Source organism: Camelus bactrianus, chromosome 7, assembly GCF_048773025.1.
Source record: "Camelus bactrianus isolate YW-2024 breed Bactrian camel chromosome 7, ASM4877302v1, whole genome shotgun sequence".
NCBI classification, from domain to species: domain Eukaryota; kingdom Metazoa; phylum Chordata; class Mammalia; order Artiodactyla; family Camelidae; genus Camelus; species Camelus bactrianus.
The window spans coordinates 17,973,922-17,996,885 of NC_133545.1; the positions used below are offsets into that span (position 1 = coordinate 17,973,922).

At 39.8% G+C, this 22,964-nt stretch overlaps 1 protein-coding gene across 6 annotated transcripts in view; it reads left to right on the forward strand.

The window, feature by feature from the left end:
* CHCHD3 (coiled-coil-helix-coiled-coil-helix domain containing 3) overlaps positions 1-20,976 on the forward strand; it is a 257,733-nt gene extending 236,757 nt beyond the window's left edge. For 3 of the 6 annotated variants that reach the window (XM_074367049.1, XM_074367045.1, XM_074367047.1), the window contains 2 exons: positions 7,657-7,792; positions 17,022-19,665. In XM_074367049.1, the coding sequence (XP_074223150.1) occupies positions 7,657-7,792; positions 17,022-17,048 (163 nt within the window). In that variant the 3' untranslated portion in view covers positions 17,049-19,665. Of the gene's footprint in view, positions 1-7,656; positions 7,793-9,150; positions 19,666-20,266 lie in introns of those variants that run through there. The other 3 variants (XR_012508084.1, XM_074367048.1, XM_074367046.1) reach the window with 3 other exon arrangements.
* The last annotated feature ends 1,988 nt before the right edge of the window (positions 20,977-22,964 follow it).

The window sequence follows — 22,964 nt, forward strand, 5'->3', positions numbered from 1 at the left end:
CATGGATGGACCTAGAGATTGTCATGCTAAGTGAGGTAAGCCAGAAAGAGAAAGAAAAATACCATATGATAATCACTTACATGTGGACTCTTAAAAAAAAAAAAAAGACACAAATGAACTTATTGACAAAACAGAGACAGACTCACAGACATAGAAAACAAATCTATGTTTACCGGGAGAGAAGGAGGGAGTGGCGGGACAAATTGGGAGTTCAGGATTTGCAGATACTTACTAATATATATATATAAAGTAGATAAACAACAAGGTCCTACTGCATAGCACAGGGAACTCTATTCAATATCTTATAATAACCTATAATGGAAAAGAATATGTGTATATATATATGACTGAATCACTATGCTGTACACCAGAAATTAATGGAACATTTTAAACCGACTATACTTCAATAAAAGATCCTGTCTCAGAGCCTGTCTCTGTAGTCTGAATACAATAGATAAATCTTCCTGCTAGCTTGAAAGTAACTTCGAGAAAATCCTAAGACCACTTCTCCCTTTCTGTTCACCAGTGATGGATGTCCTCTTGTCTAGAATGCTGTATATTTGGTTTCTGTCCCATTCAAAACCAGAGTTCTGTTTAGTACTTTGTTTATAATTTAGCAACCTGATTAAAAGACCTTGTGAGCCAGCTGAAGACAAGGATCCCATGTTATTCAGCACTTGTCATAGTTAATGGCATATAATGAACGCTTAATAAGTTGTCTATGGCTTAATAATATTTGTTGTTGGAGTAACTGAGTAGATGAATGAATGAATGAATGAATCAGTCAGCTCTCATATTTTCTGTCCTTAGACCAATTTTAGTGAACATTCTAAAGTAGCAGGATAAGTAAAATGGAAGTAACTCACAAAGTCTCCTAGGTAAAGTACCTTAAAATAACTTTTAATTTGTGTCAGCATAAGTTCGATATATTATACAGATACACATGTTTAAAGTAAAAGAAATCCATGTGTTGTATATGCTCAAGATTAATATTTTCCAAGTTGTCTATTTAGAGTTACTTTACCAAGTCAGGTGAGAGTAAATGCCATGCTTTTCTTTAATAATAGTGATAATAATAATTATTATTATTATTATTGGCATTGTTGAAATCTTTCAAATAAAAATAATTTGATATGTTTTAAGATGACTTGATCTCATTCACACACTGATGTAGCCTTTGAAGGTTCAGATCTAACATTCGGCCCTGGACATATCTTCATTCTACTTGTAGGTCTTTTGAAGGGACAAAGAAAATACTTCTCTCGCTATTGCAGTTCTTGTAACCAAGGGCCACTTCAATGAACTGTGATTTAATTTTGTTCCTACTGAGTGCATGGCAGGAGGTGATGTTTCTACTCGGAATACTTTGTATAAACTGCTGCTCAGGCACCTTTAGAGCAAAAAGTTGCATTGTTAACCTGCTAGTGCTCATTCTTATTATAGCATTATGACTTGAGATTTATTAAGCAATAACAATATACCAGGCATTGTTAAGAAAGGGAGAGAGAAGGGTGGCTTGTACTTCTCTAAGTTAAGGCTCACTCCAACTAAAGTGCAACATGTTAGCTGTAGAATTTCACTTATTGAGAAGACTGTGTGTGAGCTTGAAAATCATCTCATGAGTGCTCTGTTCTCCTAAAGTGAATGTGTTTGAGAGTTGATTTGGAGTTCTTCCAGAGTGAGTTAATGTTGACATCAGTTATGTTCTGTGTCCTCAAACTCTGTATAGTTATTGCTTCTTATTCCAGCTGTCCTTTATGTAAGTAAAAATTAGTTTATCGCCCTTTTGAGATATAAACCTTGCTGCACACAGCCCAAATGTGCAAGGGTACCATGATACAGTAGAAGATGAAAATTAGCCAACCCGTTTAGGTCACCTGATTTTAAGAAAATATTTACAAATATTTGGGCCCTTTTTCTTTGGAGATGCAACAGAAGATGGCCCCATTTTTCTAAATCCAGATCCTTGGTGGAGTGAACCCAAGTAGCAGGGTCCCATCCAGGGCATGGTGAAGTTGGCAAGATGCCCTGAGAGTTCTCTGTGAAAAGTGGAGCAAGAGTTGCCTCCTCAGAAAAGGAAACCAGACTTTGGCGAGTCCCATGGTGTTGGAATGTATCATCCACTGAGCATCACAAGAAGGCAGAGCCAGCCAGCCCCCACCAGCCTTCACGTAGCCACGTGCTACTAAGTTCTCACTCTCTTCCTAGGTTTGTCCTAATGCTGCCATCATTTCCAGGTGCCCAATATTACTGAATAAGGAAAAAAAAATATTGCAAAATTGGAAAATGTTTTGTTTACCTTATATTCTGGTGTGTTGGTGCTTATGTGCTTAGGATATGTGAAGCTCTTTGGTCTGAGACCAGTGTCCCTGTCTGTGTAGAGCACTGTATTATTCATGCCATCTCAGATAGGTGACCAGAAGTCCTCTCCTTGGGATTTACTGGTTTTAGGGCTTTTACTCAGAGTCCAGTGGAAGACTGGCAATACTTTCCCCTCCCTCCTTGCATATCAGCCACCTCCCTTGGATTCAGATTCCTGAGTTTTGTACTGAAGTCTTTTTCCAAAGTCAACAGTAGGTTAAAATTAAAATATTAAGTATTAAAATATTTTCAGATATGGCTCTTTCAAGCCTTGGGTTTGTAGGATAGAATTCTATAAACTCTGTTGAATCTCAGGCCAAAGCCGAGCTTTTGTTTTACAACGCCAAAGTTGAATCTGTCACTTGAATGGTACGGTGCTCATTATTGGTAACAATCTGTTGTCAGCCTGATTGGTTCATTGAACAAAGGGCAGAACCAGGTGAAGTCAAGGTTGGCGTTCCCTCCACTGATAACAGTGGAGGCCTGTTATGATAGATAACATCATAGCTAATATTCATCATTTTAGAAAATAAATGTAAAAGCAAAGTCTTCTCTTTATTTTATTTTTAAGATTTTGTAGCAAAATGTGTATGAAGACAAATTGAAACAAAGAAAGCAGGCATCTTTTGGAGTTGTTTGGCCTTCAAAGTGTAATTGTGGAAATCTGATTACAGCTCAGATAGAGACATTAGTAAGGATGGTTAGCAGTTATTAAGAATGTCAGAAGAGCTTGAAATTGAGTTGTTTTTCAGATCTTGTGTTGTTATAAGGAGGCTGTTTACATTTTATTTTGAAAACGAGTATTAGGATATTGCAATTTAAATAAAATTAAAAATGAAAAAAATTAATAGGTGATAATGAATACACTTGAGATAAATACTTCCTTTATGTTGCATTTTATGATAGCTTTATTATACGTAATAAGAGACATGAGTGAATTATTAAATATTGGCAATACTCTAGGTAAGTTTAGTTTTGTGTTGTGAAAGAAAAGCTGAAATCCTGACCACTGGCCTTGCCGTCCGATGAAACGTTCAGTACAGAATACAGTTAGAGTTTTTGTTGTGCCAGAGGAGTTAGAGCTCAAGATGTCACTCCATGGCTGTGTTGTGTACATGCTTTTAATGTGGTGGATACCATTTTCTGAGACCACCAGATCCCATGAAGGATGCATTGTCACAGTCTGTTTAAAAGCTCAGAATTCCCCTTGTAGCGCCAGTCATTCTCGCATCCTTCCTACACTCATAGTGAACAATTTTTGTGTTCCTGAGAGCTTTAGGAATTGTGGCTGCTCTCTGATTGTCAATACATGACTTCTTGAGGCTTCTGAATGGCACGAGGAAGGTTATCTCCATATTTTATCTTCTCTGAAATTACCTCATTATCCTTGCCATTTATATTAGAACTAAAAAGATGGTTAAGTAGTTTCCTTGAAATACAAAGCTCAGACTCACAGCAAAGAGGTTCCTGAGACATGAAAGTAGGAATGGCAGCAGCATATCCAACAGCCGTAAAACAGATTACACTAGAGCCTTACGAGGAGAGTTCTGAATACTGCTTATTTATCTCAGCTTCATTTTTACCAAAATGTCTTCATTTCTCTTTGACCAATTAATTCAACTTACAGAAAACTATACAAAGGAAATCATCAGAAACAGTAGTGATAATCTGTATCCATCACCATGGTGTTTTAAACATTTAAAAATTAGAAACTGCCTAAATGTGTCTTTAGACTTTCTGGATTTTTTTTCCCCAAAGTTTCTACAACGGACCTGTCAGTGTCATGAGAAAAATACTTGGATATATTTTCTTAGCTGCCTTTTAAGTGAATATTAGCACTAAACATTAGCAAAAATTGTTTTACTGGCTACAGGATACCTACTAGGAGTGCTTTGCTGGGTTTTGTTCTCTGTCCAGACCTTTGCTCTCCAGTTCTGCTGTTGAATACTGTCAGCAACCTCCTTGGCCTTAAGTGCCACTGTGGGGTGAGCTGGGGTGGGGTTGTGAAGGGCAGAGGGCCAGCGTCTAGTGCTGGTGGGAATGAGGGGAGAGATGGGGAACAGAGTAAAGAGTACCAGAAGAAAATGAAAAGGGAAGAGAGACAGATGTACAGGTGGTGGGATCCATCAAAAGTCCTCAATAATTTCAAGTACCACTAACCTGGATTTTTTCTTCTTTTTGAGGAATATATATTTTCATGTATCAACTTTATTCCACTGGTTTCTTTTTGGTAAATATGTTTTTGGATAACTGTTTTATCTCTAACGTCTTCATTATGGTTTTGAGTTCTCCAGATATTTCTTCTTTGTCTTAATATTTGTCATTCACCATTTTTTATCTTTCCATATAAAGAAATTAAATTATTTAAATGTCTCTTGCAGCTTAGATTTAATTTTCCTTCTTGGGTATCTTGAAATTCTGCCTTTTGTTATTTTTACCTAATAGTGGCTTTTTCCATCAGCAGGAATGAAAGCAGTCAATAAAAATCAATTGATGACTCAGTGACTGTATGGAGGGTTTACCATAATGCATATTGGAAATGTCTTTGAAACCCTTTTCCTGAATGGAAGGTGCCATACTTGGTTTTTATGGCCTTCTTATGTTAGACAGTAATCTCATTTAGCATTTTCCCAAAGTGAAAACAGTGCATTAGGGCAGCATAACAAGCATTGCAGATCAATACAGAGGCAGAGCTTTGCCCTTACAGATTAATCCCAGCAAAATGTACCAGAGTCTAGTCCAGGAACTGGAAAACCGTTCATTATGTTGATTTCCACTCTTCTCCCCCTCATTCTGCCATCTAATCATCAATATAGGTTGAAATATGTACAAAAGAGATTTCAGAAGACGTTTGCGTTAGCACAACACACACACTCACACAGAACAGACTACCAGACAGGATATCAGAGCCCTGGAAGTGAGCAGTATTGATTTGTGGTGATAAAAGTATATTTTGACACATTTCAAATCATAAATAACTCACGGACTTTAACTTGCATGACTAATAGCTCAACCCAGGACAGATGCTTATTAAATATAACTTAAATTACCTCTTTCTAAGGAATCCATGGTATTAGATGAATGAATCCCATTGTGAATAGTCTTCATAGAAGGAAAAAAGCACAGCGTCCTCTTTGTGATGAGCAGTATGTGGAAGGTCTTTCTTTGCAGTCTTTTGCTGTGTGTTAATGGAGGGGCTATATATCTAGTCCAAATGCTTCTAGCCTTCTCTCCCATCTTCCTTCCCTGAGGTTTAAATTTAAGATGCGTTGGAGGGATGATGGTCCTCAACATTAGGATAAAATGTAACCTTGCTTTCTCACGAACTGTTCTAGGCATTAGTCAGATACTTGCTAGGTTCAGCTGACCTGATGCTCAATCCTGTTTTTTTTCACTATTTATCCAGATGTGTGTCTTGCTATATAATCAGTTAGTTGTGTCTGTGCTTCTCCTCTTTGAAGCACAGCTGACTCCTCTTAGACACTGATGTTCATGGTAGAGGATTAGGGAAATCTGTCCAGAAAAATTCACAGACATCTGAACTTTAAAATCTTAAAGAGAATTGAAACTGCTGGGATTGGATTTAAATTCTGTTCCCAGGTATTTGGCAAAACAGTAAGGTAATGAATGAAAAAGTTATATAAAATTTATGGGTTATTTTTTGCTCTTTATGTCTCCTTTTTTTAGAAGGTAGTAGGGAGTAAATTCCCTTAGGGACCAGTTTGCATTTCAGTTTTCTGTTCTAGCAAAATACATATATCAGCTTTGTGTGTTGGATAAAAGTAATAAAGAGACAAATCATCACCCAGGGGTTTCCTTATTGATGAGAAATATTCCTCCTGTGTTCTCTAGGGGTTTTTTAGAACCCATCAAATTGAAAGTAATGCTGTTTCGAGATTACTATGGAAATAACAGATTTAAATTTCAAAAAAATAACTGATAGGAAAGGCTGGAACCTTTTGTATTAAGCAAAACTAATTTGAAAGAAATATGGATTCTTAGGTTAAAGTGATATAATATGAATTTTTTTCTGTGTATTTAGTCCTTATAATCCAAGTTCCTTTACCATCTTAACAAGAATGTTTCATATTTGTTTGTATAATCCATTTGGTTTATTTCATTATCATTTTTCAAGTGTCTTAATTTTCTGGAAGCATATATGTTTAATGCTGCCTATTCACTGAAAGCAATCTAACTAAAATCTTGACATTTGTAAGTATAATTAGTAAAATTTTAGCTCAGGGAATTAAAAAAATTTTCTCTCCACCCATTTGTATTTTTTCCAGCAATTTATTGCATGACGTCTAGAAGAGGTATCCATGTGGATAGCTGAGATCACACAGGAAATAATACGTAGTCCTTACTACTTGGGATTTGCATGCTAGTAAAATGCAGGAGACTGTAGTGTAGTCTGTGTTAAGTACATGGTGAAAAAAGTTACTATAGGATCGGAGGTCACCATAGGGAATGATAGACTCTACGGTGGATGGGGAGAGCTAGTGAAAGCTGCACAGAGGAAGTTATACTTCCATACTTAGCTCAAGCATTCAAAGATGAGTAGCTATTTTCCAGATACGTGGAGATGGTTGAAGGTTTGGGTGCAGAGCATTTCCAAAATCAAGAGCAGTGTGAGCAAAGACATGAAGGAATGTGTAAGAACCAAGCCCTGGAAGGGGTTTAGTTGGGCTGCAGCATGTACAGGGTCGGGGAGATTAAGGTGACAGAGTAGACAGGAACCTGATCCAAAAGGACCTGCCTCTTGACCTTGTATTTTATTTAGAAAGCAGACACTGTCTCAGACTTAAGTATTAGAACCTTCTGGGAGGTAGGAGCAGAGGGTGAAAGCTTAGAGACAGAGAGACCGTGGAGATCATTGCCTGAATCCAAGGTATAAGCGATTAGGAATTAATGTAAGGACAGTGAGTATGGAGAAAGAGGACTGAACTGCGGGATCTCGAGTTTCGTGTCCAATTGAAAGTGGGAATGGAAGAGAAAATTAGGGCTCCCAGGTGGCTGATTCTGCTGGCTGGGCTGAAGAGTGATTGGTACCATTCACGTGGTTCTGTTTTGGATTGGGTGGGAACGTTAAACTGTACGGAGAGGCTCGCACTGATGTCAGTTAATAGAACTAGTTTCATAGAAATGACTTCTTTTTAAGATTGAGGAAAGTGATTTCTCTTAAACTTTTTTTCTGCATTTGCAAAATTTGTATTTCAGTGTTTTATGTATTCTTTAGCCTTGCTCTTTATTTTGTTGAAGACCGTTTGTCTCAGTGGTCCCTGTTTTTGTTTTCAGGCGGTATGAGTGTCATCCTGTCTGTGCTGATCTGCAGGCCCAAATCCTCCAGTGTTACCGCCAGAACACCCAGCAGACCCTCAGCTGCTCTGCTCTGGCCAGCCAGTACATGCGCTGTGTCAATCAGGCCAAACAGGTGGGTGTACAAGCCAAGCTAATTGGAGCACCAGAGGACTGGAAAGCCCAACATCATGGGCACTGGTGAGAACTCAGGAGGCTAATGTGTGTGGAAAAGCCTTATAAACCAAACTAGTCATCATCATCAAGAATTGCTGTCACGAGTTGGTTAGGTCTGGTCAACTTTCATCCGGGTGGTTGTAGGAAGAGTCTGCAGACTCCTTCTCTTTGACTCATTTACTTGCAGGGGATGGTGGTGGTGGGGAAGATTCTACCTGAAATAACACCTTTTCCAGTTGCTGTGAACTTTTGTCCTCTATTTTGTAATTGCGCCCTCAAGGTCATTGCCACATATTTCTGGTCAGCAGCTTTGGAACCATCAACAGGTTGTAGTCATGTAGAAAGAAAGGCTGGTTTTAAAAAACAAAAGACAAACATAAAACTAAAACAAAAACCCATCATGCAAGCACCATTCAGTCTTCTACCAGTCTGTAGAGTCCACTCAGTTGAGCAGGGCAAGAGAGGCCAGAGATGGATTTAGGAAACAGTTTCCATCACGTCTGTCTCCTATCTTCATATTCTTCTCAGGAACTTTCATATCAGAATAACATGATGGTCACAGGATGTGTGTTTTCTCTAATTTATGTACTTTAGAAAGCTAATGATAAACCCTGAAGGAAATTATCTGTTCTGGCAGGTCACATAATTGCCTATCACTTAACTGATTTAACAGTTGGTTATAGGTTGCTCTGAGAGATGGAAATTGTTGGAAACCGTGGTTCTTTATGCTGATAAACTCCCTAGAGTTGACCTTCTAACCCAACTAAATCTAGTGTTCAAGTTACACAGCATGCCTTCCTGCAGTCTAATTTGCTGTAGTTATAATAATGCAGCTCAGTGTAAATTTCTAACTCTCTGTAAATATCTGTTGGGAGGGTTGGTATTGTCTAGATAGCTGGAAAATACCAGTAACACTAGTATGAAAAATACAATCAAGACTTACTAAAACCTGTGTTGTCTTTAGAAGCGTTGCGGCTTGAGGCTCTTTTCTGTCTCTTTATAGCAGCACATGTATAACTCTCAGAAGTAGCCAGTGGTTCCTTTCTTTTAAGGTCTTTGGTAAAAGTAATGTTACTAATGTTAAGTTAGTAAATTTTATTTGTCAAATAACAGCTTCTGATGTGCTCCTTACATTCTCCAGCCTTCAGTTTTAATACTGACTGAAGCATGTGGAACCTGTAAGTTGGACGCATGGATTTTTCTAGCTTGATATTAATGCCATACTGAGGTGGGGGTGGTGGTCGTTGCACAGAATGTTGGTGACAAAGTGTATGTGTCATCACTGATGTCTTGTAATATAACTGCTCTTGTCCACAGTGTGATTTGTAACATTACTGAAGCAGCAGCTGCAGTGGTGTCTGGAGTATTGACTGCATCCTGATTGTCTAGTTTGTGTTCAACTGTCTACATGTAGCCCCATGAGGTCAACAGCGTACATTTATAGAATAAAACAGAGTTAACTTGTGACAAAGTCAAATATGCAGTAGAATTTGAATCGGGCAAGTCCAAGTTTGTGTCCAGGCCCTACTTTTTACTGGCTCTGTGACCTTGGGCCTTGATTTTAATCCTCCGTGAAATGAGGTGATGTAATCTACAGTGTTGTGCCAATTCCATTTCTATAAAGTATTCAATAAGTCTGAAGTTTTTTTCCTTCTGTCCTCAGTGGTATTATTCCATGCTGAAACCAACTTAAACAAATCGGCCAGAAATCTCAAATTATTACTAGTCATTCTAAAGGGGCCCTCTTCCTCCTGTCCACCCCCATCTGCAATATAGTTTAATATTATTTTCAGTGAGTATGTTTCAGGTGCCTATTGTTTTCACAACTCTTATATTCAAGTATTAGACTTAGAGTGTATAACACCAGGCAGTATTAAAAAGATACATCCACAAAAACCTTTTAAACCTAAAATGGGCAACACTGAAATGGGCAATAACCAAGAAACAGTAGTAACACCTTGTATTTCTATATAGTGCTTTTGAGTTCAAGGTCATTTCACATCCAATCTCTTGCTTGTTTTTCATGACAACCTGAGATGTAAATAGAGATGGTTTTATTTTCACCATTTTACAGTTGAGAGAATTGAAACCCAGGGAAGTCATGATGGTAAATTTAACAGCTAGACCGAGATATACCTTGCCATAAGAACAACAAATTTAAACGTAGTGTTTGGTTTTTGAGTTAGGTGTGTGAAGAAACACCCATTTTCCGCTAATACAGATAGAAGGCAATGAGGGAAAATGTGAACGATAATTGTGAAGCAAAGGGAAAAAACTTGAAAATCACATGAAGTAGTGATTGAGGCTGAAAGTAGCAAATAGTGGAGTGGGATTAGGAAGGGCATGAGCAGAGGTGCCACTTAGCAAGGCCCCCGTTCAAGACCACGTCAGACTGGCTGGCACGGTTTTGCCAATGTTTCATGAGTGGTCTCTTTGCCGCGAACACCACCTTTTCCTTTCTCTTTTTGTGAAGTTAGTCTAACTTTGTGACCCCAACTCTGCCCCTGTTGTTAGAAAGAAACTTCAGCACACGTGATCCTGATCATTTATTATAACAGTTCCTGACCAGTCAACACCCCTCTTCTTAGGTTTCCTTGTTAAATGCAAAGAACAAGCTGGACATGCTAAAATAGTAAACACAGCAACAGCCCATTAGGTTGTGTTGTCCATTTCCGGCGTAGTGCGAGTTTTCCCCTTGGAGTAATTTCAGTAGCCAAGTCCACTCCACTTCTAAATGACTCATAAGCCGGGGCTTTTACTGGTTCCCTTGGGGCATTGTCCTGTAGACTAATAGATTTTACTGATAGGAAAATTTCCGGATATTCCTTAGCCTTACTTTTCATTTCTTACTCATCCACTTTATTCACATCAATCTTTCTTCAGCTAGTCTTAAACAATTCCTCACAGGTCAACATGAGACATTTAGACTGTTACTTCTAGTATATTAAGTTAGATGTTCTTCATAATGGTAAAGAGAAATTAAATTGCTGTTATTACTTCTAAGACTTAAAAGCTATTGGCTAGCTATATGAGATTATAGAGATACAGCATTTTAAAAATTAGGAGGACATCAGTTGATAGATTTCCATGTCTTTTATTCCTCATATCTGCTTAGCCTCATAGCTTTCTATAAACTCCCAAGATTAAATTACCTGTTCTTACCATTGAAACCTGATTCCCATTCAGTCTTGCTTCGCCTACCTTACAGGAGAAGGAAGGGAGGGGGAAATGAGAAGCCCGTAGTGTTGACCCACTAGTGGACCAAAGTGCTCAAGTTCTCTTAATAAAAGGAAGGTGTGTAGAAAGGGCTTGCTCCCAGATCTGCACTGCCCCTGCTCCTTGGGACGCCCCGCTGCCCCTCAGTATACCTGCAGAATCCAGCTGCTTAGCAGGTAGCAACTCTAAGCATTTCAGCTCTTTCCCCAGCTCTGAAGCTGGCTGGTCTCTTGAACATTCTGTGTTCACTGGAGAGGAGAGTGTGTGGGAAATGGTTGCTGACGTTCTGATCTGGTCATGGTGACCTGGGCTTCCATTTCTTCTTTAGTAAATTAAGGATTTCAACTTTTTTACATGGGCTGTTTGGCACAAGGAGCATCCCTGCTTTGGGGACTTTCAGGATTTGTGCCTCTGCCTCTTAGATTTTGCTGTCAGCCTTAAGCTTTCACTCTGGAAGAACAGCTGCACTTCTGATTGGTCTGCCTGTTCCACAGTCTTTCCCTGAAGCTCGTGCTCCTGACAGCCCTGGGGAAGCCAAGGTGACAGAATCAACTGGGAGGGGTGAGAGCAGTCTCACAATTTCTCCAAAGTCAGTGAAGTGAACAGTGTCTGTCTTAGCGCTGCCTGGCAGAATGCAGCCTCCCGGCTAGTAAACTGCATTAGGAAGTGCAGCAGTCTCCCTCAGCCAGCCCTGGGCCACTCTCCTGCAATGGCTTTCACCCTGTGGGCTGTGGACAAAGCAGGAAGCTGGATCAGAAGAGCCAAGGAAAGACTAGCACTGAAAGTAAGGGCCGGACCCAGGAGATGCCCAGGGGACAGAGTGGAGGGTGGAGGCTGGAATCAGATGACGGAGGCCAGGCAGGAGTCGATAAACCATAGCAGAGGTTTAAATCAACAGGTGGGCAGTGGAACCAGGTGAGCTGCTCAGCTAAAGGAAGGACCAAAATCAGGATGTCTTACAAGTGACATCCTCCATTTAGGCCTGTATGCTTTCTGCTGCTCTCCTGGAGGAGATCAAGACGTTACTCAACTATAGTGGGGAACATGGGGTCAAGACCCTGATAAGTGAGGCCAGATCCTAATATGAGGTGTCTCCACCCTAAGACTAGTGTACCCGATTTTTCATTTCAACAAAGTAAATGATGCCTCTGGTCCATGGTTAACCTCTGAGATAGAAGGCGTTGAGGTCAGTGCCTGCGGAGGATTTTGCCATGGCAGAACATGTCAGCATTCTTGAGGACAGTGTATTTTCTCTCCCCTAATACTTGGATTTATGTTCGATCAGGGCTCAAATACATACCTGTTACTTGAGTATGAAGAGCACCTGAAAACATAGTAGTAGCTGTCACTTTAGAAATCAGAATTTTTCAAAGAAAAACTTAGTGCCAGAGCGAGCTGTATTTGATCATTGTTCTCAGATGAACTGTAAATTACGTGCAAATGTTTGAGTAGACTCAGAAGTTGTTAGAGTTAGAAAAACGGTGAGATCATGTAACCTAATCACATCTTTTCTCTTGGAAAAATTAGCATCTAGAAGAATTTCAGTGATCTGCAGGTGAGGCGGAGTCCAGACCAGAAGAGTCTGATGCCAAACCCAGTACGCTCCTCCCTGTAACATCAGATCCCACATATGGGTGATCAGAATCACCTGGGAAGTTTATTTAAAAAGAACATGCCTGGCCCATCCTCAGAAGGTCTGAGGTGGGTGGGACCCAACATCTGAACTTCCAACAAATTCCCCATGTAACCCTGTCCGCAGAGTCTGAGAACCACAGCTCTAGAGTGCATTGGCCTGAACTGCAGGGGAAGTCCTCAACCTCTCAGAGTCTCTGATACCTGCTTTCTGCAGGTGAGGAGCTGCCCCTGCGGGTCACGGCCTGCCGGGTCTGAGTCATCTGCAGAGGTCTGATCAGATGAACTAGTCCCTTTCTCAGCCTCAGGAACAAATCAGAAGATGTCTTGGACATAGAGGAGGAGCCTCTGACAAAGAAGTTCTCTTCTCTTCTCCTCTTTCCCCCATTGAAACTGTGGGTGCTCCCAGAGGAGGAACCACACCAGGTTTTCCCAGGAGGGAAGAGAGAGGCAGCAGCCAAGGTAACACCCTGACCAGCTCACTGTTGTGACTAGACCCTCCCAGTCACCCTGCTCCCCTCCTCTGACCCACATCAGAGGCCCCTCTCTTTCGGTTGCTTCTCATAGACACAGATGCCCACCTTCAGGGAGCACAAAGATAAATCAAGGAAGTTAATTTTCTGTGACTTACAGGAGCCTGTTTTTATTGTGTCCGAAAAGCTTCTTTTTCATTACCACCTAATGACAGTTATTAATTGCCTGGCTGGGCTGCTCATCCCTCCTCAGGAGGACTCACAGGTGTCCAGAACAGCTCTCCCATCCTCCCTGGGGCTGCCCTTCGTATTTGGAGTCACATATAAGCAAACTAAATTCCAGAGTTTGGGTTTGTTACCCCAGCCTCTTCCATCATAGGAAGTCTTTTCTAAACTACTTTCTGAGAGGAATAGTTGCTTTATGGCAGTTTCTCTCTTTTCAAAATCTGGATTTAGTAGAAGAAATATTACCATGGTAATAGACTTTCATTTTTCTTAATAGGCACATCTTTTCTAGTGCTTACCCTTTAAGAGTTAGAAGTGCAATATGCTAGTGTTTTGTCTGTTATTACAGCAAGTTGTGTAGATAGTTAATTACTTGTAAGTTAATTTGAATGTTACACAGAGCATTTGTCATAAGAGATGAAACTAGACCCAGGCATTAAGAAGTTAACCTGTGTTTCCTTCAAAGCAGGAAGAATAAAGACCAGTACTAGCTGTGGGGGAAAGAGACCAACACTGAATACAAAAACAAGTTTGCTAATCAGATTTTCAGGTGCCCATGAGTTGTGCTTGGTGCAGCGCGTGCTTTATGCTTCTCATAAATTGAATTTATTGATTACTTTCCCTTCTTACTTACAGTCTTCTCCTTCTGTCTCTTCCACTCCCTGTTCTTCCTCAGAGCTCTGTCTTCCACTGCCCGCTTTTCCTGTCCCCCTTAGTGAGAGCTCGGGTGTGTCCAGGGTACATTTCCATTTTAGTTTTCCCCCATAAACCTTTCCCCTGTAAGCCTTCCTTCCATACCCAGCTTTACTATGTCTTTTGGAATCTTGGTGAGGTACTTGGTGAGCTCAGACAGAGACAAGCACTCTGAGCGGTATCTGTCTTTTTAATAAAAGACAAAGAACACTTTTTATTCTCTTCATGATGGTTGTGAGCAACCTAGGGTTGCCATAATTTCTCTTCTACTTACTGAGACAGCCAGTAGCTGACACCCTGCTCTGATAGTCAACCCCTCCAAGAAAGCTATAGTTCAAAAATCAATTGATGACATAACTGTGTAACAAAAATATTTGAGGAAAACAGTTAAGATGGTCTCAACCAATGGAAATGACACATGGTCTCTGGTCCCTGGGGCACGGCTCCTGTCTGACAGTGCAGGATGCCAGTCCTTCCTTCCTCAGTGGCTGGAATCAGAGAGAGGCTTGGGAAAAGAGCAGTGTGGGTGCCTGAACCATTCTGTCCTTTTGGTACTTTAGCCAGCTGTTTATAAGAGGTGTTTCTGCAGCCCCAGTAGGTGAATGATGAGCAAATGCAAGGAATTTCTTTCTCCACATTAAGATCAAGTGTTAGCAGTTTCTTAAATGAAGGAAGCAATTTTTTATAACTTGCAAATCTCCCTCATTCTTTGGGGAATTTCCTATGTTAATTTATGCAGTGTTAAATTTATGCAGTATTGAAATTCAGCCCAACAGCAGCTACTTACAAAACCAATACAGGGATGGTAGGAGAACCTATAGGTGGCTGCTGACCGATACAGACCCTTCCCGGCCTCAGGGTCCCTCCAGCGAAAGGTCCTTGGATCTGGGTTTTAGGAGCTTTTATGGCATAGTTGTGATATACTAAAAACACAATATGTTTTGACAGTTTATTCATTTTTTTAAAATTTCAACTTGATGTTGTATTTGTTAATATCTCTGACAGAAATTTAATTTTGTACCTCTCTGCCACCCACTGGTGGCAGCTGAGTGCAGTTTGACCACATGTGTGTAGAGCAGCCCTGGAAGACACAGCCTTGTCCCTTGTATCTTTAGGGAGTCACCTGTGAATCAGGTGAACTGCCATGCTCTCTTTGAGGATGTGATTTTTAATACACGTACCAAGGTATTTTGTGAATGTGGTTACTTCTCTGTATTTAATATTTGTTTAAAAGTGTTCTTTTAGTGTCTTCATGTTAGACTGGCCCACCGATCTTCAAATCAGCCAGGGCCCAGCTTACCTCTCTTAAGAGTCCGACATTCTTAGCATTACATGTCCTGGGTGAAAAATTACCCTTCTGTATTTGGTTGGGGGTTACAGGGAGATGAATAGTAAAAAGATTCCATAGACTCTTGTAAACACTTTAACTGTTGCTTTTAATTATGTTGTGGTCACTGTGAATAATTTTGCAACATTTGAAAGGAGGTACGTTGTCACACAGCTGTTGCTAAACTATAAGACCCAAATTATAGAGTAAGGCACAGCTGTGTTGTTTTGACCAGACAGGTAACAGCTTAAAGTTCCCATTGGTATGTTGAAGAAAGTAGTGAGTATGTAACCCACAAAGTGGCATCACTCACAAAGTGATCATTGTCTTTAGTAATTAAATACCTTTATGTGGGCTCATTGTAGATCTGCTTTATACTGGCTTCTGTTTTGTGTTAATAAGTAATGTTGTGGCAAGGTTGTCTGTGTATCTGGAGTTTATAGAGCTTTCCATCTGTGTAGTTGGAGAGACTTTCACAGATCAAGTCACAAGGTGTGAGGATAAATGACACTGTGACATTGCCTGGTCTGACTCTTACATGGTAAGTGCTTGGTTTTTAAGTTTTCCAACAAATGCAGAGCTCATATAAATGATAGGTTTCAGAGGAGCCTCACATTCCGGTTTTAGTTCTATGAGACAGCTCTGTGCTGAGTGGAGTCTTCCGCTTAATCTGCTTTGTCTCTTGTTTTCTCTAGATACATCTAGCTTTTCTGATTTACTTCCTCCTTAACTGCATTGTCATCTTTTCTGACCATTTCAGTGTGCATTCTCTCCAAGCTAGTTTGTCTCCTTTTATATCTGTTCTTCTCTTGTGCCCTATGGACATTAGACTTGTAGAAGCCTATTATCGTGGATACTTTAGGATAATCTTTAGGATAAGCTATCCATCCTGTGCTTCTGTGACCCAATTTGCTTATTTGTCCTTCCCCTTTTCTGCCCTTTATTCCAGTCTCTTTTCTTTATCTTTGACCTTAAATCTTTATCTCTAAAGACCTTTGACCTCTTTCCCAAGTCTGCAACTTCCTTCTAGACATTTCCATCTGGAATGTCTCATCATCATCCTAGTCTCCCAAACCTAGAATTTCAGTCATCTTACTCACTTCCAGGAGGAAGTGGCTCCTCCCCTGATTTCCCTGTTTTTCTTAGTCACACCCCCATTCTCTCTGTCACTGAGGACCCACCCTACCTTAGATCTCATTATCCCTTTTTTTCTTCCCTTGTCTTTTTATGGCTCTATTTCTTGTTCCCATTCTTACTTGGTTTCTAATCTGCCTCCTCCCTGGTCTTCCTGACTCCAGACTCTCCTCCATTGGATCCATCATGCTAAGGATGTCAGGGTAACTTTCCCAAATGACATTCTCCTATTAAAGACATTTGTTGGATTCCCAGGTTTTTTCTGTGGCCAACAAGGAAGTATCTCAGCCTGAAATCCACTCTGGGCCCTTTTTATACTCTTTTCCTTAGTACCTCCTGAGTGCCTACCCTTTCCTCTAGCTAGGCCTGTCTCTCTCCATTCTTCATCCCACACTTACTGGGCTTGTTTCCACCTCTGAATCTTCACCAGTGCTTCCCATGCTCACTCCCCCTCCCCAGATCCTTCTGTTTGTATTCTATCTATGCAGAAAGATCATCTGAGGAGCCTTACCTGATCACTCCAGCTGCAGAGAGTTATCCTTTTCTGAAATGGGCAGCACCACTCCACTTGTGAATACTTTCTCTGAAAGAGTACACAAATTAGGAAAGAGGAAGAAGAGAAAAAATTGCTTCGTCCTATATATTCTTTTATTGTTCTTGAATTGTATGCTGTGTGCATGTATTACCTATTCAGTAAAATAAAATTTTAATGTATATCTACCAAATACAGTTTTTTAAATAGCAAATTATCACCTTGTCTTATGCCTTAATTTTCTGTGAGCATGTTATTGGTTTCCCCATATCACCTAACTAAGTACAGTGAGTACCTAGTAGGAGCTCAGATAAGAGCTGGGTGAGTAAGTGGTTGGAAAGAAGAAGACATGAACAAATTAGAGGCTTCTTGGGCCTGACCTCGCCTCTTCTTCCTAATTTCAAAACTAAAGGGGAAAGGATCACTTTTGTTTTCTTAAAGATTCATAAAAATGGAGACAGTATATCATCTGCCTCAGCTAGTCAGAGGTTTGATCTGATAGTTAAGAATTCTTATATATTTTATATATAGAATTTTAAATATAGAAAATCCCAAAAACTCAACCAAAATACTGTTAGAACTGATCAACAAATTCAGTAAAGTTGCAGGATATAAAATTCACATACAAAAAAATCAGTAGTGTTTCTGTACACTAACAATGAATTTTCTGAAAAAGAAGTTGATCCCATTTACAATCACATCAAAAACAATAAAATTCTTAGGAATAAATTTAACCAAGGATGCCAAAGATCTCTACTTTGAAAGCTGCAAGACATTGATGAAACAAAGAAATTATGAGTAAATAGAAGGGTATCCCATGTTCATGGATTGGAAGAATTATTATTGTTAAAATGTCAGTATTGCCAAATGCCATCTATAGATTCAGTGCAATCCCTGTCAAGATTCCACTGTTTGTTTTTTTTAATAAGAAGTAGAAAAAGCACTCCTAAAATTTTGGAACCACAAAAGACCCCGAGTAGCTAAAGAAATCCTGAAAAAGAATAACAAAGCAGGAGGCATCACACTTCCTGAACTCACACTATACTATAGAGCTATAGTAATTAAAACTGTAGTACTGGTATTGAAACAGACATACTGACCAATGAAACAAAATCAAGAGCCCAGAAATAAACCTAAACATATACAGTCAACTGATATTTGACAAGGGAGCTAAGAATACTCAATGAAAAAAAGATTGTCTCATCTGTAAATGGTGGTGGCAAAATTGGATATTCACATGTCAAAGAATAAAACTAGACCTTTATCATATACCTTTCACAAAAACTAATTCAAAATGGATTAAAGTCTTAAATATAAGACCTGAAACGATGAAACTCATTGAAGAAAACATGGGGGAAGAAAGCTTCTTGACAGGAGTCTTCATAATTATTTTTTGCAAATCATACCTAAAATATAAGGAAAAAAATAAAAAATAAGTGAGACTACATAGAACTAAAAAGCTTCTGCACAGCAAAAGAAACCATCAACAAAGTGAAAAGACAACCTGCAGAATGGGAAAAAATATTTACAAACCATGTATCTGATGAGGAATTAATATCCAAAATATATGAGGAACTCATACAACTCAATAGCAAAAAAAAAAAAAAAAAAAAAAGGACCTAAATAGACGTTTTTCAAACAAAGATGTTTGGCCAACAGGTGTATGAAAATATGCTCAATGTCACTAGTCATTAGAGAAATACAAATTAAAACCACAGCAATGAGCTATCACCCCATGCCGGTTAGAATGGCCATCATCAAAGAGACAGGAGATAAGAAATTCTGACGTAGACGTGGAGAAAAGGGAACCCTTCTGCACTGTTGGTGTGGTTGCAAATTGGTGTAACAACTATGGAACACAGTATAAAGGTTCCTTAAAAAATTAAAAATAGAACTATTATATGATCCAGCATTTCTGCTTCTGGGAATATATCCAAAGGAAACAAAAACACTAACTCAGAAATACACCTGCACTCCCATGTTCATAGCAGCATTGTTCACAGTAGCCGAAACATGGAACCAACTTATGTCTATCAATGGATGAATGGATAAAGAAGTGTGGTGTATATATATATATATATATATACAGTGGACTATTGCGTGGCCATTAAAATAAACAAGGAAATCTTACCCTTTGCTATAATATGGGTGAACCTTGAGGACATTATGCTAAGTGAAATAAATCAGACAGAAATACTGTATGATCTTACTTGTATGTGGAATCTAAAAACAAACACCAAGCTTTTATAGAGAGAGAAGCTTTTGTGGTTACAAGGAGGGGGTGTGTGGGGGGGAATTGGAGGAAGGAGGTCAAAAGGTACCAACTTCCAGTTACAAGGTAAATACCAGAGATGTAATATACAACATGATGACTTTTGTTAACACTGTGTTACAATATAGGAAAGTTAAGAGATATCAAGAGTTTGCAATACAAGGATAATTTTTTTCTTTTTATTGTGACTATATGAGACGATGGATGCTAACTAAACCTATTGTAATCGTTTTCAGAATGTATGTAAATCACACCATCATGCTGTATACCTTAAAACTTTTAGTGCTGTATGTCAATCATTTCTCAATAAAACTGGAAAAAAAAGTTCTTCCTGTCTGCCACTCCTCACCCCCACCAACATAAATAATGAAATAAAATGTAGGAGCCATATTTGTAATTTGGGACTAGGTACTTATCCGTGTAGCTCTGCCCAGCATTATGATTTCACGTGCATCTTCATTCTGCCTAGAGTGAGCAGCAGTTTCAGAGAGAGGATCTTGTCTTCACTTGACAGATTCCTTCTTCATCACACTCCATCCCCACCCCTTCCCTCTTGGCCAAAGCTTTCCCCCAGTCCCTGTGCCACCAGAAATGCTCCCATACATTTCCACTTGTCCAGGGTAGTGAGATCGCACACACATACTCCACCCCTATACACATACACACACACACAACCCCCACCACTGCCATCACTCCCACAGTCCAGGCCATGTTCACCCTTAGGGTGGGCTGCGGGGTCGTTTGGAGATTTACATGCTTAAACAATGATCCTCATTAAAAGGAGTCATATTTCGAGACCTGGAAGAATACGTCTCTATGTGTTTTTGAAGTAGGTCTTTGAAAAGCATTACAAATATTACTAAATTGTTACTGCCATTTTTTGGTCTCCTTCTGGTGGTGAATCTTAACGTTTTTTATTTTTCTTGCAGAGCATGCTTGAGAAGGGAGGATAAAGTCAACTTTTAGAACAAGCAAAACTTCTACGTTAATTCCAGAGATGGAACATTTTTTTTTCCTAGTAAGAAAGTAACCCATTTAAAGAGAAGACCGTTGAAGAGAAGCATCAGAGAGCAGAGTCAGCAGAAGCATATCACAGTTTGATCGGCAACAGTTTGAAAAGCCAGGGCCTAGATCAGGAATCAGCCATCAAGGACGTGCTGCAGAGTTAATAAAGCCCATTTATGATGATTAAAAAGAAAGGCAGCCCTCTCCACCTTTTGTACTTTCGATTCCGCTTCCTCCTCTAACCAAGTGCTGCCATTTGGTGAACCTTCACTCCAGCAAAGCTGGGGGTTGGGATCGAGGGCAGAGATCATCAGTGTGGGAAGAAGAGAAGCCAAAACCCTCCTTCTCAGGCAGCAGTGCTGGGCGGAATTGGCTAGGCTGTTGTCATGTTAGGTTCCTCTTTTTCTTTTCTGTGTCTGTGTAAGAGCTACTTTATTTTAACTTATGGTGATCATGTAAGAAAACAAAAAGGAAAGAAAATGTACCTCTTTTACTGGAATAATGTTTCTGATTACAAGTGAAATAGGCATCTTTTATCAACATGAAGGAAACCTTGGCTTCTGCGACATCTCTATCATGAATACTGACATCTTTACTTCACTCACTATCAATAATAAATATATTTTCTGACGAAGACTGGCATTGTGGTCTGGGGCCTCTCGTATTATTGATTGATTGATTGATCGATCGATCGATCTGTTTATTTAGCCGGATTAGATGGTTACACTTATGGAAATTGCGTTAATTTATACCATTATTAATTTGTATTTGTGTGGTACGTTTCCTCTACAAAACTCCAACATGCTTTGCAGAACCTTAGACAGGCAAGAGATACTTAAAACTTGTAGGATTCAGGAAGATCTTTACAAATTGCATGAACCTTCCTTTCTTTGGAATGATTGCAGTCATCCTGCCTGGGGCAAGAGCTAGACTAGATAACCTTGGTTAGGAACTTCTGACCCTGCGATATAGGAAAATGTTAAAAGGGAAAAAAAAAATTAATAGCTTTTTTTTCTCTCTCCAATTTCATCAAAACTTCCTGATGATAATTCTCACTTTTCTACTGGAGGATTGGTGCTTCAACACTGGAAGTTACTTGGAAATGAGTAGTCACACTGAATGGAAAGATCTTCCCGGGAAAGAGAGAAAGAAAAGAACACCAGTGCTCTGTGATGCCATCTAAACATCTTTTGTCGTGTAGAATTTTTATTTCATTTTTATCGTTACAGGAGATAATTTAGCAAAATAATTAAGAATTCAGGCTCTGGAATAAGGTGCATCTGTGTTCAGATTGCGACTCTGCTCCCGCCCAGCTGTGGGACCTAATTAAGTCACCCCACCATGCTAAGCCTCAGATTCCTCAACTGTAAATCAAGGGGAAATGCAAGAACCTGCCTTGTAGGCTTATGGTGAAGAGCACAGATGCTTTCCACACACATTTGGTCAGGCTTGTTGGATTATTCAATAAACTGGTATTTGGAGTTGGGGGCGTGGAAAAAAGTCCACCTACTTTTTACTTAGGGAAGTTGAAGGAATGTTAACTTGTGTTGGGAAATTTCAGCCAGCCCCCTTTAATGTAAGTGTGGCTTCTTATGCCACGTTTGAAATCCCCATTTGAATGGCATCTCTGTGGATAGTTGAGGACACACCTGTAAACCTGATGCTGATTCTGAATGACATTGGGGACACTCCTACCGTAATTACTGAGCGGCTCTGTGGTTCTGTTTTGTGAAAGTTTTTTGTTTTTGTTTAAGTGATGCAAAATAAGCTGCATTCATTTCGGTGTGAGTGAAGGAAGCATTGGTAACTTGAGGAGCAGCTTGTCTTGGCGTTGTCAGGAAGGCATCCAGGTAACTGCCTGGGAGAAATAATAGGGACACAGAAACAAATGCGTACACGGTGACTTGCCGTCGTGTTTGCAAATCAGCTAACTCACAAATTCCCTCCTATACTGTTTTGTTTTGCAATTTAGAGCCAAGAACGTGGCACATCCCAGGCTGCCAGTCTTGTTGCTGGCAGGGAAATACAGCACTGAAGAGTCAGGCATTTAGAGCTGGTTAAATCCATGAAAACGGAAGGTGGTCTGTCAGGACATCTCTCTCTCAGCACTGGTTATTAACTTCTCATTCTGGTAAACACATTGTGTACAAAGGGGAAGGACTGCACTTTTGGAGAAATAAAAGGCTGAAACGATGCCTTTTCCTGAACCTCGGAGACCTCCCTGTTAATTGCATCACGGCTCTGCCTGGGTCACCTCAGGATGATTGCTTGAAGAGAATGATGTGAACTGTATGAGGCTCATGGGAGTGACACATAACAATCAGTATCTCCATTAAGTAGAACACACCTTGAACCACAATAGTTTAGCTCATGAAGCCAAGAAGAATAAGGTATCTTGAAAGCTGGTCAGATGTTACCACGCTTAACTAATGTCTAGTGAACTTCTAGAAGATAACGGTCAAATCACAAAGTCCTCCCTTTGAAAAGTCAGTAACTTACTGCAGAAAATGTGCCAATGTGCAGTGGTTTGAAAAATTGACTAAACATTATTAGCAGCAAATGTGAACTGCTAAAAGCCAGGTACTTGTGGCCTGCCAGTCAACCAGTGAGACTCCTCTCTAC